At 38.7% G+C, this 13,666-nt stretch overlaps 3 protein-coding genes across 4 annotated transcripts in view; 1 reads left to right on the top strand and 2 right to left on the bottom strand.

The window, feature by feature from the left end:
• Positions 1-5,728, top strand: part of slc43a1a (solute carrier family 43 member 1a) — a 20,273-nt gene extending 14,545 nt beyond the window's left edge. Inside the window, exons 12-14 of the mRNA XM_016471453.1 lie at positions 196-269; positions 1,582-1,705; positions 4,562-5,728. Coding sequence (XP_016326939.1) covers positions 196-269; positions 1,582-1,705; positions 4,562-4,753 — 390 coding nt within the window. The 3' untranslated portion in view covers positions 4,754-5,728. The remainder of the gene's footprint in view (positions 1-195; positions 270-1,581; positions 1,706-4,561) is intronic.
• Positions 5,729-7,701: 1,973 nt separating this feature from the next.
• On the bottom strand, positions 7,702-9,927 carry med19a (mediator complex subunit 19a). 2 transcript variants are annotated; one of them, XM_016471469.1, is made up of 7 exons: positions 9,556-9,927; positions 9,319-9,441; positions 8,872-9,005; positions 8,530-8,626; positions 8,355-8,449; positions 8,009-8,077; positions 7,702-7,944 (listed from the first exon to the last, which is right to left on the bottom strand). In XM_016471469.1, exons 1-6 carry the CDS (start codon positions 9,797-9,799, stop codon positions 8,018-8,020), a joined length of 753 nt encoding a protein of 250 aa, XP_016326955.1. In that variant the 5' UTR covers positions 9,800-9,927; the 3' UTR covers positions 7,702-7,944; positions 8,009-8,017. The 2 variants fall into 2 exon arrangements, with proteins under 2 accessions (XP_016326955.1, XP_016326956.1); XM_016471470.1 differs by having other exon boundaries at positions 7,896-7,953; positions 8,008-8,077.
• Positions 9,928-11,623: 1,696 nt separating this feature from the next.
• LOC107676792 (polyamine-modulated factor 1-like) lies at positions 11,624-13,642 on the bottom strand. Its single transcript, XM_016471474.1, has 3 exons — positions 13,358-13,642; positions 13,174-13,279; positions 11,624-12,046 (listed from the first exon to the last, which is right to left on the bottom strand). The coding sequence occupies exons 1-3, from the start codon at positions 13,591-13,593 to the stop codon at positions 11,942-11,944; spliced, it is 447 nt and encodes a 148-aa protein (XP_016326960.1). The 5' UTR covers positions 13,594-13,642; the 3' UTR covers positions 11,624-11,941.
• Between the last annotated feature and the right edge of the window lie 24 nt (positions 13,643-13,666).

A 13,666-nucleotide genomic window follows, 5' to 3' on the forward strand; every position in this document is an offset into this window, starting at 1 on the left:
TAACTGCTTCCGTGTACAACATGTGGTGTAAACATCTTTATAGTTATTGTTCTTGGTGTGAATGGGTCTTAAAAGTATTTTCTTTTTTAAAAATCTGACTGAGCCCTAACTTTGGAGCATGAGTTTATTTGCATAAGAACTGTCTTAATTGCAGTAGATGGGAATGTTCTAATAACTCTCGCTCTCTTTGTCCAGATTCTGACGTTTATTTTTCACACTATGGTACGAGGTTTCATTCACTCGTGTTGTGGAGGACTGTATGCTGCTGTGTGAGTACAAACACACACACACACACACACATACATGTGTATATTTAAATTAGATAGATATAGAGAGATAGATAGATATCCACAAATACAAATAACTTTTTATTTGTTTTTAACTAGACTTTTCTATCATCTTTGACATTCTTATTTACTCTCTTACACACACACACACACACACAAACACACACTGCTTCCTCTAAACCTGTTAAATAGCAAGTACAGACTTATCCCGCTCTTATAAAATCAGATGGTTATAAAACTGCACTTCACGGGATCAGGTTTGCCCTGTCTGTGTGTGAAGTATAACGCAGAGTATGTGTAAAATTCAATCCCTGTAACATGTATTATGTTGCCCTGATGAAATCACACATACGCCTTTTGACCTGTCATTTCAGTGCCACAACATTTCATTACAGTCTCAAAATTAAGCAGCCTGCAGACTATGGACAAACGAAGTGTCTCTCTCTCTCTCTCTCTCTCTCTCTCACAGATACCCGTCCAATCATTTTGGCACCCAAACATCTTTATAGTTATTGTTCTTGGTGTGAATGGGTCTTAAAAGTATTTTCTTTTTTAAAAATCTGACTGAGCCCTAACTTTGGAGCATGAGTTTATTTGCATAAGAACTGTCTTAATTGCAGTAGATGGGAATGTTCTAATAACTCTCGCTCTCTTTGTCCAGATTCTGACGTTTATTTTTCACACTATGGTACGAGGTTTCATTCACTCGTGTTGTGGAGGACTGTATGCTGCTGTGTGAGTACAAACACACACACACACACACACATACATGTGTATATTTAAATTAGATAGATATAGAGAGATAGATAGATATCCACAAATACAAATAACTTTTTATTTGTTTTTAACTAGACTTTTCTATCATCTTTGACATTCTTATTTGTCATTGACCTAAGAACTTCTAGCTGTTTGAGTATCTCAGACATGCAGCTTGTTTGTGATGTTCAGTACACTATTCCCCCACATTCTCCAGCCCTCTGTATCAAAGGAGCAGCGGTTTGGGTGAGTTCTGTGCCCCTGTGACTCACATGCTGTCTATGTCGATGAGCAGACTTCGCCTCACATCTCCATTCTGCTCCAGTCGCCCTTTTAGACCGCGGATCTGCTCAGCCAGAGCGGGGTTCAGGTCAAACTCAGCTGGGAACTCAGATATCCAGTACCTGACAGAGAAAGAGAGACGGAAGACAGAGAGAGCTATGACACAGAGTAGCTGTGCATGAAATAGGTCTAGGCAAGACATCAGTAGGACGAGTATTTTCTGTGAATAGTCTTGCCTTCTCTCTCTCTCTCACAGATACCCGTCCAATCATTTTGGCACCCTCACCGGGCTGCAGTCTATGATCAGTGCAGTGGTGGCTCTGCTGCAGCAGCCGCTCTTCATGGTTATGGTGGGACATCAGAATGGAGATGCTTACTGGGTAAGAAACACACTTCTTCATCAGTTATATTTAGGGCTGAAACAATTAGACATTATTGACGATGTCAAAAAAAAACAAGTGTCGGCAAGTATTTTTATTGTCGAAATATGGGTGTGCGATATTGAAAAAAAATTATATCTCGATAAGTCATTTAGGCTGTTACCAAACAAATGAAATCAGTATCAACAAAATTAATCTTTGCAGAAGTTGCATGTGAAGTGGCATTTAGATGCATTTGCACACTATTTAATTTAGCTCAGAGGGACATGCTTTAACCTGCAGTTACAAATGCATAATGTTTTGATATTTTAAACACAAACCGTTGAATACTGATATTTGAAATTATTTAAATAATAAAATATACTTTATATGTGAAATTAAAACTGCCAGTAGGTGGCAGCAAGTCACTGTAAACAAGTGAGTCATTGCGATTGAACCGAATCATTTAAACGAGTGATTCATTCAGGAACGAAACACCGTCATGTTGCTCAGAGATGCACAACAGCGCTGTGGCTTTGTTTGGAATTATTTTTGGTTGGCGAAATAGAGCAAAAACAGGCAATATGGTGTCAAAAACGTAAGTCTCTTAATATTAACTTATTGTTTATTGAACTGTTGTATAAAAGACCTCAACATGTTCACGAGTCTCAGACGCTAAACTCAAGTCACGTCTTTGGAGTTCAGGGTTTTCTAAACAGCACAGATTAGTTTTATAAACCTGAGCCGTTCGTTTCATGCATTGAGAGTCGAGTCTGAAACACACCGAGACGGATCTCTCTCATCGGCTTCGGTCACAGATACGAGTCAAACGTGTTCAGAGCATATTAACCTCAAACAGGTTCCACCGCTCACTCGAATCTTTGCAGAAGTTGCATCTGAAGTGGCATTTAAGATGCATTTGCACACTATTTAATTCAGCTCAGAGGGACATGCTTTAACCTGCAGTTACAAATGCATAATGTTTTGATATTTTAAACACAAAATGTTTAAAACTGATGTTTGAAATTATAAAAAAAAGAAAGAAAAGATACTTTAAATGTGAAATCAAAACCGCCAGTAGGTGGCAGCAAGTCACTGTTAATAAGTGAGTCATTGCGATTGAACCGAATCATTTAAACGAGTGATTCATTCAGGAACGAAACACCGTCATGTTGCTCAGAGATGCACAACAGCGCTGTGGCTTTGTTTGGAATTATTTTTGGTTGGCGAAATAGAGCAAAAACAGGCAATATGGTGTCAAAAACGTAAGTCTCTTAATATTAACTTATTGTTTATTGAACTGTTGTATAAAAGCAGTATCACATTTGTAATCGTGCTGATTTTTGAAGAAAAAAACGTCACTCTTCGTATGATTTTAACTAACGTTATATATAAATGATATATGTTTCTGCCCCCATATCTTGAATTTTGTGATCTTTCTTAATGCATTTTAATAGACTGAATCATGCAGTGAACGAACACTCTCTAAATGCGCACGCGCACTGTTTAGCCCACTAGACTTCTTCACGTAATGTATGCGTGCACTCCGTAGGTGTTTTGTTTGGTTTTTGCAAAATACTCGATAATGTCAAATTGCACATCGTTAAAACAACAATTCAATATTATCTCAGATGATATATATCGCACAGCCCTATGTCAAATAATCATTTGATCTCATATTAGAGGGCTGCGTACACAAGGCAAATCTCGCGGGAGCGGGCGGTCAAACAAATATAGCATGACAAGAATGAAGGAGTTACATAAACACTAGTCTTGCTGCGGCTGTCGGTGTTACACAGCGTTTGGTCGTATACTGATTACATTACTTGCCTGCCCACTGTCATTCCGCTTGTTTATAGAAATAAAAATAATTTAGTTTAGTTATAACCTACACTACAATTCTAAACTGAAAGCGTCTGCTCTGCTCCGTACAGCCAGGGTTGCCAGGTCTGTGTGACAAAACTAGCCCAATGGCCATCAAAAACCACACAATGACCATATCCCAAACATCAAAATGACATTTCCATACCTAAAATACATAGTTTACAGTTACTGCTCAAAGGCTTCCTACCAGTGGCCCTCCTTCACAAACTTGACATTTAGTGCAGTTTTATGAAAATATTTCAATACAAGCATTTCAGTCAAATGGAATTTATGCAATATTTCAAACCTTTAACCAACGGGGAAAAATCAACCCACAGAAACAGTTTAAAAGTAGCCCAATTCCATGGAAAAAAACGAGGACTTGGCAACCCTGCATCCAACACGAGCTGCAGGAGTCAGATTTGACTGATCAAGGCTCGAGAGAACAGTAAGAAGAGATGACTGACAGAGCCTGAGCTCATTGACAAACATCTGATCATATGTGACCCTGGAGCACAAAAGCAGTCTTAAGTCGCTGGGGTATATTTGTAGCAATAGCCAACAATACATTGTATGGGTCAAAATGATCGATTTTTCTTTTATGCCAAAAATCATTAGGATATTAAGTAAAGATCATGTTCCATGAAGATATTTTGTAAATGTCCTACCATAAATATATCAAAACTAAATTTTTGATTAGTAATATGCATTGCTAAGATCTTCATTTGAACAACTTTAAAGATGATTTTCTCAATATTTAGATTTTTTTGCACCCTCAGATTCCAGATTTTCAAATAGTTGTATCTCAGCCAAATATTGTCCTATCCTAACAAACCACACATCAATGGATAGCTTATTTATTCAGCTTTCAGCTTTCAAAAAACTGACCCTTATGACTGGTTTTGTGCTCCAGGGTCACATTTTGGTCACTGTAGTCGTGATATGCACATTTCATACCGTTTCATCTCTACATGCAATTTAGATGGTAAATGTATTTCCTTTCAATCCGATCAGATCAACGTGGGGCTTCTGATCCTCTCATTGGCCGGTTTCCTGTTGCCGGGATACTTGTTCTACCACCGCAGACAGCTGCTTCAGACGAGGGCCGCGGGGAAAGCAAACGGACACGCGCCTGTTGAGAATCAAGCGCTAAACCAGCCGCTGGCCAACGGACACAGCAACGGTCACGTCCCGCAGGAAGCCTAACGGAGCATCACAGGACTGTCACGGGACCGTTCACATTTCAACATGCAATGGCAAACTCTGCCATCCTCATTAAACATGCAACGTTTATATTTTTTGTTGCATGAGAGACATTCGGCTGATGGCTGCAGAAGCAAACATCAGATCAGTGTTGTCTTGTTCGATGATCAGCTGATTCAGAATATGAGTATTTGTATTAAAAATCTGGAAATCTGCCTGCGAAAACAATGCAGTGTTTTTAGAGAGAATTTTTATTGAACCATTGGCTGGGATTGACGGACATGAACTTCCTCAGCCGATGGCGCTTCGTCTGTCTGTTCAGCGTCTTCACCAAAGAGAAAGAGCGATGGTTGATTGTTGTATAATAGTGTCTGTTTATGTCTTTTGAAAACTTGAGAAACAGTCAACATCAGCATTTCAGCTGCCACCAAAGACACCGCTTTTTAGAACCTTAGGTTCACTACGTTAAGTGTTATCCAAAAGCTAAAACATTTCAGGCAGATTTAACGAGATTTTTTTATAGAGAAACAGAAATGATTTTTTGTGTGTGTTTGTGTTCAGCTTTTCTGTGCATTTTAGTTTCATAGCCACTGAAAGGGAAATTTATTTTTGTATTTCTGTGCAGCTTAAAGTAGATGTGCTCTATAAATAGTGTGAGGTTTCTTCATGATATTTACGTGCTTGCGGGATGGGTTGAGTGGGTTTTGTAAAGGTCAGGGTGCAGCCGAGAGCAACCGATGATGTGCTTACAGCAGTCTCTCTTTCAGATGTTTTGTGCGAGTCTAGTGCCTTATGTTATTATTGAATATCACAATTCCAATCTCACCATGAGAGAAATGTGGGAAACCAAAGACTTTCTTAGACATGGATGCAATAATCCATATGGGAGCAGTGGAGAATGTGCGAGAGGAAGAAAGCATCCGTGTACAGAGTGCAAGAACGTCAGATTTGAAATGGCAAAAATAAAATATGCAGTCAGTCATTGTGAATTGTTCACTTGAGTCTTGATTGAGTTCACTTGAAGCATGTCTCCATCTGGTGGTGCCTGCAGTATAAAAAAATAGTTGCCAATGCAGCAGTTCTAATTTTCATTTAAGTTTTTCATCTAATATTTACATTTTTTTATTTTGGTTATTTCAGTCAAGGAAAATGCATTTTGTGGTTTTAATAGTCTTGGTTAACAACACCAACACTGGTTTTATTCAGGCAGAGGTGTGAAGTCTTTGAGTAAATGTAATTAGCTACAGGACTTGAGTATCTTTTTGGATACTCTGTAGTTTTACAAAGATATTAGCAACTTTTACTCTCTACTTCACTACATTTTTTAATAAGCATCTGTACTCTTAACTCTAGTTTTCTTTGACTAGTGCATCTTTGAGCCTATATATAAAGTAAAATACTTAAGTACTGTTAAAATCAGATACTCTCATTGTAACTGGTGACTTGTAACTTGTAATAGAGTATTTTCACTGAAGGTATCTGTACTTTTACTAAAGTATGGTTTTCAGGTACTTTGTAATCAGGTAAAATAATTTAAATAATTCTTTACGAAACTGATAGGCCTATAAATACAAGGCGTATAGAGTTAAAAAGTGCAAATATAAGTGCATTTAAACGGGAATTACAAATATAAAAAATAATGTTATATGCACTGTCTGTGAATACAGAACCATGAATGAAAATATTAAATTATAAACAGAAATCTGAAACTTCGAATTCGTGTCAAGTTAAAAGAATTTCAACTTTTACACGCTCTGACGCTGCTTTTCATTGACTCGCATGCAAATCCGCCTTCGGTAGCCTACCAGGAGTATGATTTTTAGGATATTACACAGCATTTTGGCTTTACACTAAATCTGGGGCAGCTCATGAACAAACAATTAAACTAATGCTCACATAATCAATTTTTCTTACCATTATTGTAGTTAATAAATCGGCTTATTTGTTTGTAATTTGCTGTTTTCTGTCAGAAATAATGACAAAGAATGTAATAAATCATCCACTAGAAAAAAAAAATCCTCAGAGCTGTATTCAGATTTGTCGGTAATTGTTCAGACACAAGAAGCATGAGTCCTTGAACATTAAAACAAATCACTTTGAACAGCAAAAACTGTTTTTTACCAATTATTCCACAGGCCTCTCTCCATCACCGGGTGAGTAAAATGGAAAAATCCTCATATATTTGTGGCCACATCACCGATTTTCTCTAAGGTTGTCTAGAAACAAGGCTCAACTTGCCCACAGGCTCAAATCAGCCCGCTCTCATCTATATGTATCTCTTTTTTTTTTTTCTCAGAAAAAGGTACAACAGCTGTCACTGGGACGGTACCCTTTCAGAAGCTACTAAAGTGCACCTTTTAGGTACTGGTGTGTACCTTTAGGGATAAATACAGTACAAAGCTGTACCTTTTGAAAAGACACAAACCCAGCAACAGATTTTGAATCTTTTTTTCCCCGAGAGCGTGATCTCAGAAACAGTTTCGCTGATTTCCGGACACTTCAGGAACTTAACAGGAAATGGTTTTTTTTTTGTTTTTTTTAATAGAGCTGTTATTTAACACTACACTAAAACAGACAATGTCTGATAGTCTTTTTTCAACACTGCCCTCTCCAGACTGGATAAGGATTTTAAAAGACGTTTTACTAGATTCCACTCGCTTCTAGTTGATGTTATAGCTGAGCATAAACGGAACAAATTATTTTGTCTATATCAATGTGTGACTTTTTAAGAATTTTGTACTTTTCCATGCATGCGGCTCTACCAAAATCTGACCAGAGCCCCATACTGGGTAAACTAGCTGTTTGGAAATAATACACCAGAAATGTATAATCTTTAATGCAGTCATTAAAGATTATTCACATTTTGATTGTGCTCATTCTCCAGTCATGTACAATATATCATTTGTTATAGTTGCTCTGTTGCTGTGGAAAAAGTTCATTTGAAGCATGTGTAAAGAATAAAGTTTATTCATTCAGGTTTTCTTTACAACCAGAAAAAAAGGCAGACATCTTCAACAATCAGGCTTTGTAGACATCAAACACACTGGTCCATATCAGGGTCTCTTCTAACACTGTTCAACATTCTTCCATGCACATACACACACACACACGCACGCTCACACTCACGCTCACACGCACGCGCACGCACACACGCACACACTCTCACAGACACACACACACACTCTCACAGACACACACAGACACTCGCACACACACATACAGACACTCGCACACACACACAGACACTCGCACACACAGACACAGGTTCTATCTCAGGCTGTTGGGTTGAGATCCAGTGAGACCAGGATGATCAGGACTGTGTCGATTCTAAGAGAAAAAGCAGTACAGTGAAACCAGATGTTTTAAAATCATGCACAGAACACAAAGGCATCTGCAAATAGGATTGTTTAAATGCTTTCTCATTGTTTACGTAAAAAGCTGAGCTGATGAAGACCAGTCAATTCACTTTATATTCTTTAGACATGTAAAACTTCCACGTTTCACATCATTATTGGCTGCTTTTATAATATAATAGCCTATAATAGTCTTGTTCAAGTAATTTGGACCGCTGGACTGTTGTAATCGTGCCCTGTGAGTCGCTCACCTTTTTCTTCTTCTTGTCTTTCTTTTTCTTCTTGCGATCAGGATCATCATCCCTCTTTTTCTTCTTCTTCTTGGGGTCAGAATCTGAGGGGGTCTCTGCACGGGAAACACAGGCGAGTTAGTTAATGCCCGTATGCGTTTGTGTGCATGTGAAATACATCAGGTTTGTGTGTCACCTGGTGGCAGAGGATCCTGAGGTCGGTGATGTCGGTATTTGTTTTTGCTCTTTTTCTTTGGCGGCTGTATGTGCATCAGTCTGTATTGCTCTGGAAGCTACAACACACACCAACACTATAAGTACGAGGCTCTAAGATCATGTTTTAGACCAGTGGGTTTCTATCCTGGTCCTGGGGACCCACCACCACTCTGCACATTTTGCCTAGTCTCTCTTACCTGACGAACTGATGATCTGAATCAGGTGTGTTAAATAAGGGAGACATGCAAAATGTGCAGAGCAGTGGTCCCCAGCACCAGGATTGAAAACCGCTGTTTTAGACAGTATGTTGGTCTAGGTTTACCGGGCCAGTGTGCAATCGAAATCCAGTGAGTAGAGCTCCCGTCAGCGGACTGAAAGAGTTTCCACAAACCGGAGGCTTTTCTATGAGAGAGTGCAGAGAACTGCCATCCTGAATCCCTGGACAGTCTATCATACCTGCAAGAGAGAAAACACAACTTACTATGACACTAACATCGCACACGTACGTCTGCAAGAGGTCTGTTAAAGATGCTGTGTACACACATCTGATAGACGTCTTTAAGATGTCAGTTTTACATACATTCTAAATCATATAGACATCTTCTAAATGTCTATTTGACATCTGATAGGAAACGTCCTTTAGAAGTATTGCAGATGAGCAAACACTATATAATGTTTGTGTATTTATATATACATAAATATACACAGTACACACACACATATTATGTAAACAAAAACACTAGTTCTGCCACACTCATATTTACTTTACCTGGTAACTCTGGTAAAAAGTTGCTCAGTTTCTCCTTAACTTTCTTGCCGCAGAATTTATTAAACGCGTGTTCCAGACTGTAGTGCGTGATGAGGTTCGTGTTTCCCGTCAGGTCGTTTCCAACTGAGTCAAAACAAACACGAAAGCTCATCCGGGTGCAGTTTAACAAATTGCATAACATTATTACAAATCACACACACGCCATACTGTATTCTTAAGCACTACTGACGTATTTACCGGGCAGTTCTCGTAGTAAATAGAAAGGTTCGTTCATAGCACCGGGTTTTCGCAGCGTAGGCCCCTCATCCCCGAGCTGTCCTGGAATCTGAGCCGCCACCGGCGCTTGGTTTGTCGGCATCGGCGGCAGAGGTTTTCCGGGGCCGAACCCCAAAGCTGCTGGCCCCGTGGGTGGCTGAGTGTCATTTTGTCCGAACAAAGTTGAATATATTTCCGTCATAACTTCTGAAACGAAATCATGCATATACAATTATATAAAACGTACACATAAAAAGATCCGATCGGCTGCCGGTTACAGACGCATTGTGTTCAAGCGTCTCTCTGCTACAGGGTTGCCAGGTTTTCACAACAAAACCTGCCCAATCGCGTTCCAGGGGAAGGAGGGTAAAATACACGTAAAATACGCGTTTTTGGTAGGGTTCCCCTGACTAAATTTGCATCCCAGGGGATAAATATCACGTTATTGGGGTCGCTTCAACCCGCGGCAACAGGGTTAAAGTATAGACTGTACAAAAACAGGGTTATAGTAGCCCAATTCCGCGGGAAAACCGCGGACCTGGCAACCCTGGTCTTGTACAGCACGTTATCAACATTACCGTAATGACACGATGATAAGCGCACTCTACTTGATAATGCAGTGATTGTCAACACCCTCTAGTGATTCACAGCACACCTCCAATTATTTATAATCAATTTTTATATTTAACTAATTTTACTATTACAATGCCAAATCTGTCATATGCTTGTACTCTGGATTAAAACCAGGAACTTGACATACACTGAAATGTCACTTGGCTTTTTTAACAAAAACCTTATTTTACAGCCAGTTTCTGTTAATACACAGGCTACAATTTAATAAGCTTGAATTACTTTAATTTTATTAGTGTATTTATTGTAATAACCACAATATTTACCATGGTGAATATTGTTTCCACCAATATATTAAATACAATAATAAAACTGTTAACACTTTAATCAATAATACAATGAAAAAACTGCAAGATTACGAAGGCTTCATATAATGCAGGAAATACCATATTTATATATTTAGAAACTTAACTGTAGTTACTATGATACTTTTAGAAATTCTAGTTGCCATGGAGATTTTTCATTTATTTATTTCTTCCATTGCAATGATTCCATTGTGTTTTTTTTTCATTTATTTATTCTTTATAGAAAGACAATGAAACAACACTGTGCATACGTGCATAAGACGTTTAATGAATAGAGTACACATATTAATGAAAATCTAAATAAACCTTGCAGATGCACAGTAAAATTATATTCAGGCTTCACTCTGGGATTAAAGTTCCGTCGCTATGACGGATTTCCGTCAGTTCATAAAGACTTGCTTCATTCCTGAATGAATCAGCCGTTTGAACGAATCAATTGAATGAATGATTCAGTGATAAAATCAGTGACTTGCCGCCACCTACTGGCAGATTTAGTTTCATTTTTAGCATATAATTTCAGTTATTTAAATCATATTTCTGTATTCAAAATTGTATATTAAAAACATTAATCTCAACATGAATCTCTGAGCCTCGTCTGAAAATGTACCTACAAGCCACTTTTGTGTTCTTCTGTGCCACCTCTGAACTTATAACTTATGACAAATAAGTTACCAATCATATGAAATTAGTATTAATAAATTAATTTGTACTACAGAGGTGGCCTTCTGGAGCTTCTTCAGCTGAATCCGCATGTACTCCTCCTGCTTCTTATAATACGACACTAAACCACTGCACACATCGGACGCCTGCAATATACAGCATGAGCCTCAACGACAGCATCAAGACACAGTACATATACAGGACTCAAAACTAAAAATGTTAATGTGAAACTAAGTGCAATAGTAGTGTTTAGAGATTTAAAGGTGCAGTATGTAATACTGACAGCTACTGCAGTCCAAATTTAAAATATTAAATAGAGATGCTTGCCCCGCCCCCTCCTCAGAGTACTAGATGCTCATGTGGGTTGCCAGATTGTAGACACGCAACAGAATGAGTGCCAAGTTGATGAGTTAATTTATCCGCATTTTAATATGCCTCTGGTCATAGAGCGGTTTAGATGGATGCCAAGACTTTTTAGGTCGGGTTGAATCTGCGATCTCTGACTCGGTTCGTTTGCTGGCTTCCATGGCCGCAATACGCTGAGTTTTCCAGCAACTGGCAACCCGGAGTGTTGAAATACTATTGGGTAAACTGTCAGTGGGCGGAGTCACGCAGACCAAAACAAAAACAGACATTCCGACACGGAACTCACAGTTCAAAGCAGAATAACTGCCTATAGCATTGATTAAAAATATTTTGGCCATTGCTTGTGTTTCATTTATTTATTTATTTTCATTATAAAAGACAATACGCTGTGGAGTCAGGTTATCATCTCACCATGCAGCTTGTGGTGTATCTTTAGCAAGCTCCTGCAGTCTGTCCAACTCTTCAAACTTCACCTGCAGGTCTCCCTCCTCAATCACAGTGGAGATTTCTTTCTAAACACACACACCACACCACAAAACATCATCACTACTAAAGCACAAATGCATAGCTGAACGTTACACACATCAATCCGTCATATTACCCACATGTAATTTGTGAGATGACACCCAACTCTGGACCACACTTTCCCAAAGGAAAGAAAAATACATTTGATTCCATGGCGCTAGCAACGCCACTGTCATGGGTTCGATTCCTTGGAAATGCATGAACTGATAAACCTTGAATACAGTCACTTTGGGTAAAAGCACCTGGCAAATGCATAAATGTAATAATACCATGAGGCCTACGAATAAACTTAAACTTTACCATTTTCATTAGGCTACACCTTTTTTTGCATTACAGTAATAAGAATGTAAGAAGAAATGAGAAAATGTAATAATCCTGAAAAAAAGTATCACAGGTTCCAAAAAAGTATTAAGCAGCAAAACTGTTTTCAACATTGATAATAAATCAGCATATTAGTATGATTTATGAAGGATCGTGTGACACTGAAGACTGGAGTAATGATGCTGAAAATTCAGCTTTGATCACAGCAATAAATTACAGTTTAACAGATATTCACATAGAAGACAGCTATTTTACATTTTAATCATATTTCACCATTTTTACTGTATTTTTAATTAAATAAATGCAGCCCTGGTGAGCACAAGAGACTTCTGTAAATAAAATAAAAAAAATTCAGCTTTGATCACAGACATAAATTACATTAAAATAGAAAACCAGTATTTTAAATGGTAATAATATTTCACAATATTACAGTTTTTTTCTGTATTTTTGGTCAAATAAATGCAGCCCTGATGAACAGAAGAGACTTTAAAACACATTAAAAATCTTACTGATCCCAAGCTTTTGAACAGCAGTGTACATGTATTATATATTTTATTAAATTATAGGGCTTGTTTTTTTTAGGACAATAAGAGAGTAATGCAACTCTGCCTTTTTATTACACAAATACGTCAAATAAAATGTCAACAAAAAACCCACGGTCTGATCACGTGACTTTAGCGGTTTGACCGACGCGCGATCCGAATCACTGACTCGGACACAAGTGATTCGCAAAGGATTCGAAGCTTCACGAAGCAGCGTTTCGAAAGCGCCCATCACTAGCAGATGTTATTACCAGAACTAAAGTCTGCAGTTGGCTGATGAACTGTTTGTGCGTGGCTTCGGTCAGCTGAGGGTTCTGCTTTGACAGGGGCTGGAAATAGTGGGAAAACCTGTCGAAACTGACACACAGAGCGGAACTAACTTCGTAAGAGGCAACAACAGCATCTGTTTTAACGCGAATGAGCTGTGTTTTATACCTGGGGTTGTCCAGCAGCCACCGCAGACTCTTCTCCGTCACTTTATTGAAGAGTTTGAGTCTCGTTTTGGATTGCGATGCCTTAACCGAATCACTCCGACGAGCCGATGCCTGAGACGAAACATCCTCCACGTTATCCACATTAGTTTCAGCCGAAACAGATTCACTGCTCTTCTCTGACTCCTCCATCGCGCTGTAGATGTTTACAAAAGTCCCCGCCGAGCGCAAAGTACGCATCACACTACGGCAAGCGAGCAGCCGCGGGTTTCAAATCGTTTTCTCGAAACGCGTTTCTATGGCCTGAGGGTTC

The sequence above is a fragment of the Sinocyclocheilus anshuiensis genome, unplaced genomic scaffold, assembly GCF_001515605.1.
Source record: "Sinocyclocheilus anshuiensis isolate Anshui unplaced genomic scaffold, SAMN03320099.WGS_v1.1 scaffold84, whole genome shotgun sequence".
NCBI lineage: Eukaryota > Metazoa > Chordata > Actinopteri > Cypriniformes > Cyprinidae > Sinocyclocheilus > Sinocyclocheilus anshuiensis.

Bases quoted from the DNA above. Each gene is read 5' to 3' on its own strand.
- LOC107676792 (XM_016471474.1), bottom strand. From the start codon at position 13,593: ATGCGTACTTTGCGCTCGGCGGGGACTTTTGTAAACATCTACAGCGCG. The intron at 13,280-13,357 runs GTATAAAACACA...TCTGTGTGTCAG, and splicing joins TGGCTGCTGGACAACCCCAG to TTTCGACAGGTTTTCCCACT. The intron at 12,047-13,173 runs GTAATAACATCT...GTGTGTGTTTAG, and splicing joins AACTGCAGACTTTAGTTCTG to AAAGAAATCTCCACTGTGAT.
- med19a (XM_016471469.1), bottom strand. From the start codon at position 9,799: ATGCATGATTTCGTTTCAGAAGTTATGACGGAAATATATTCAACTTTG. The intron at 8,627-8,871 runs GTAAACCTAGAC...TGTGTGTTGTAG, and splicing joins TTCGATTGCACACTGGCCCG to CTTCCAGAGCAATACAGACT. The intron at 8,450-8,529 runs GTGACACACAAA...TTTCCCGTGCAG, and splicing joins TCAGGATCCTCTGCCACCAG to AGACCCCCTCAGATTCTGAC.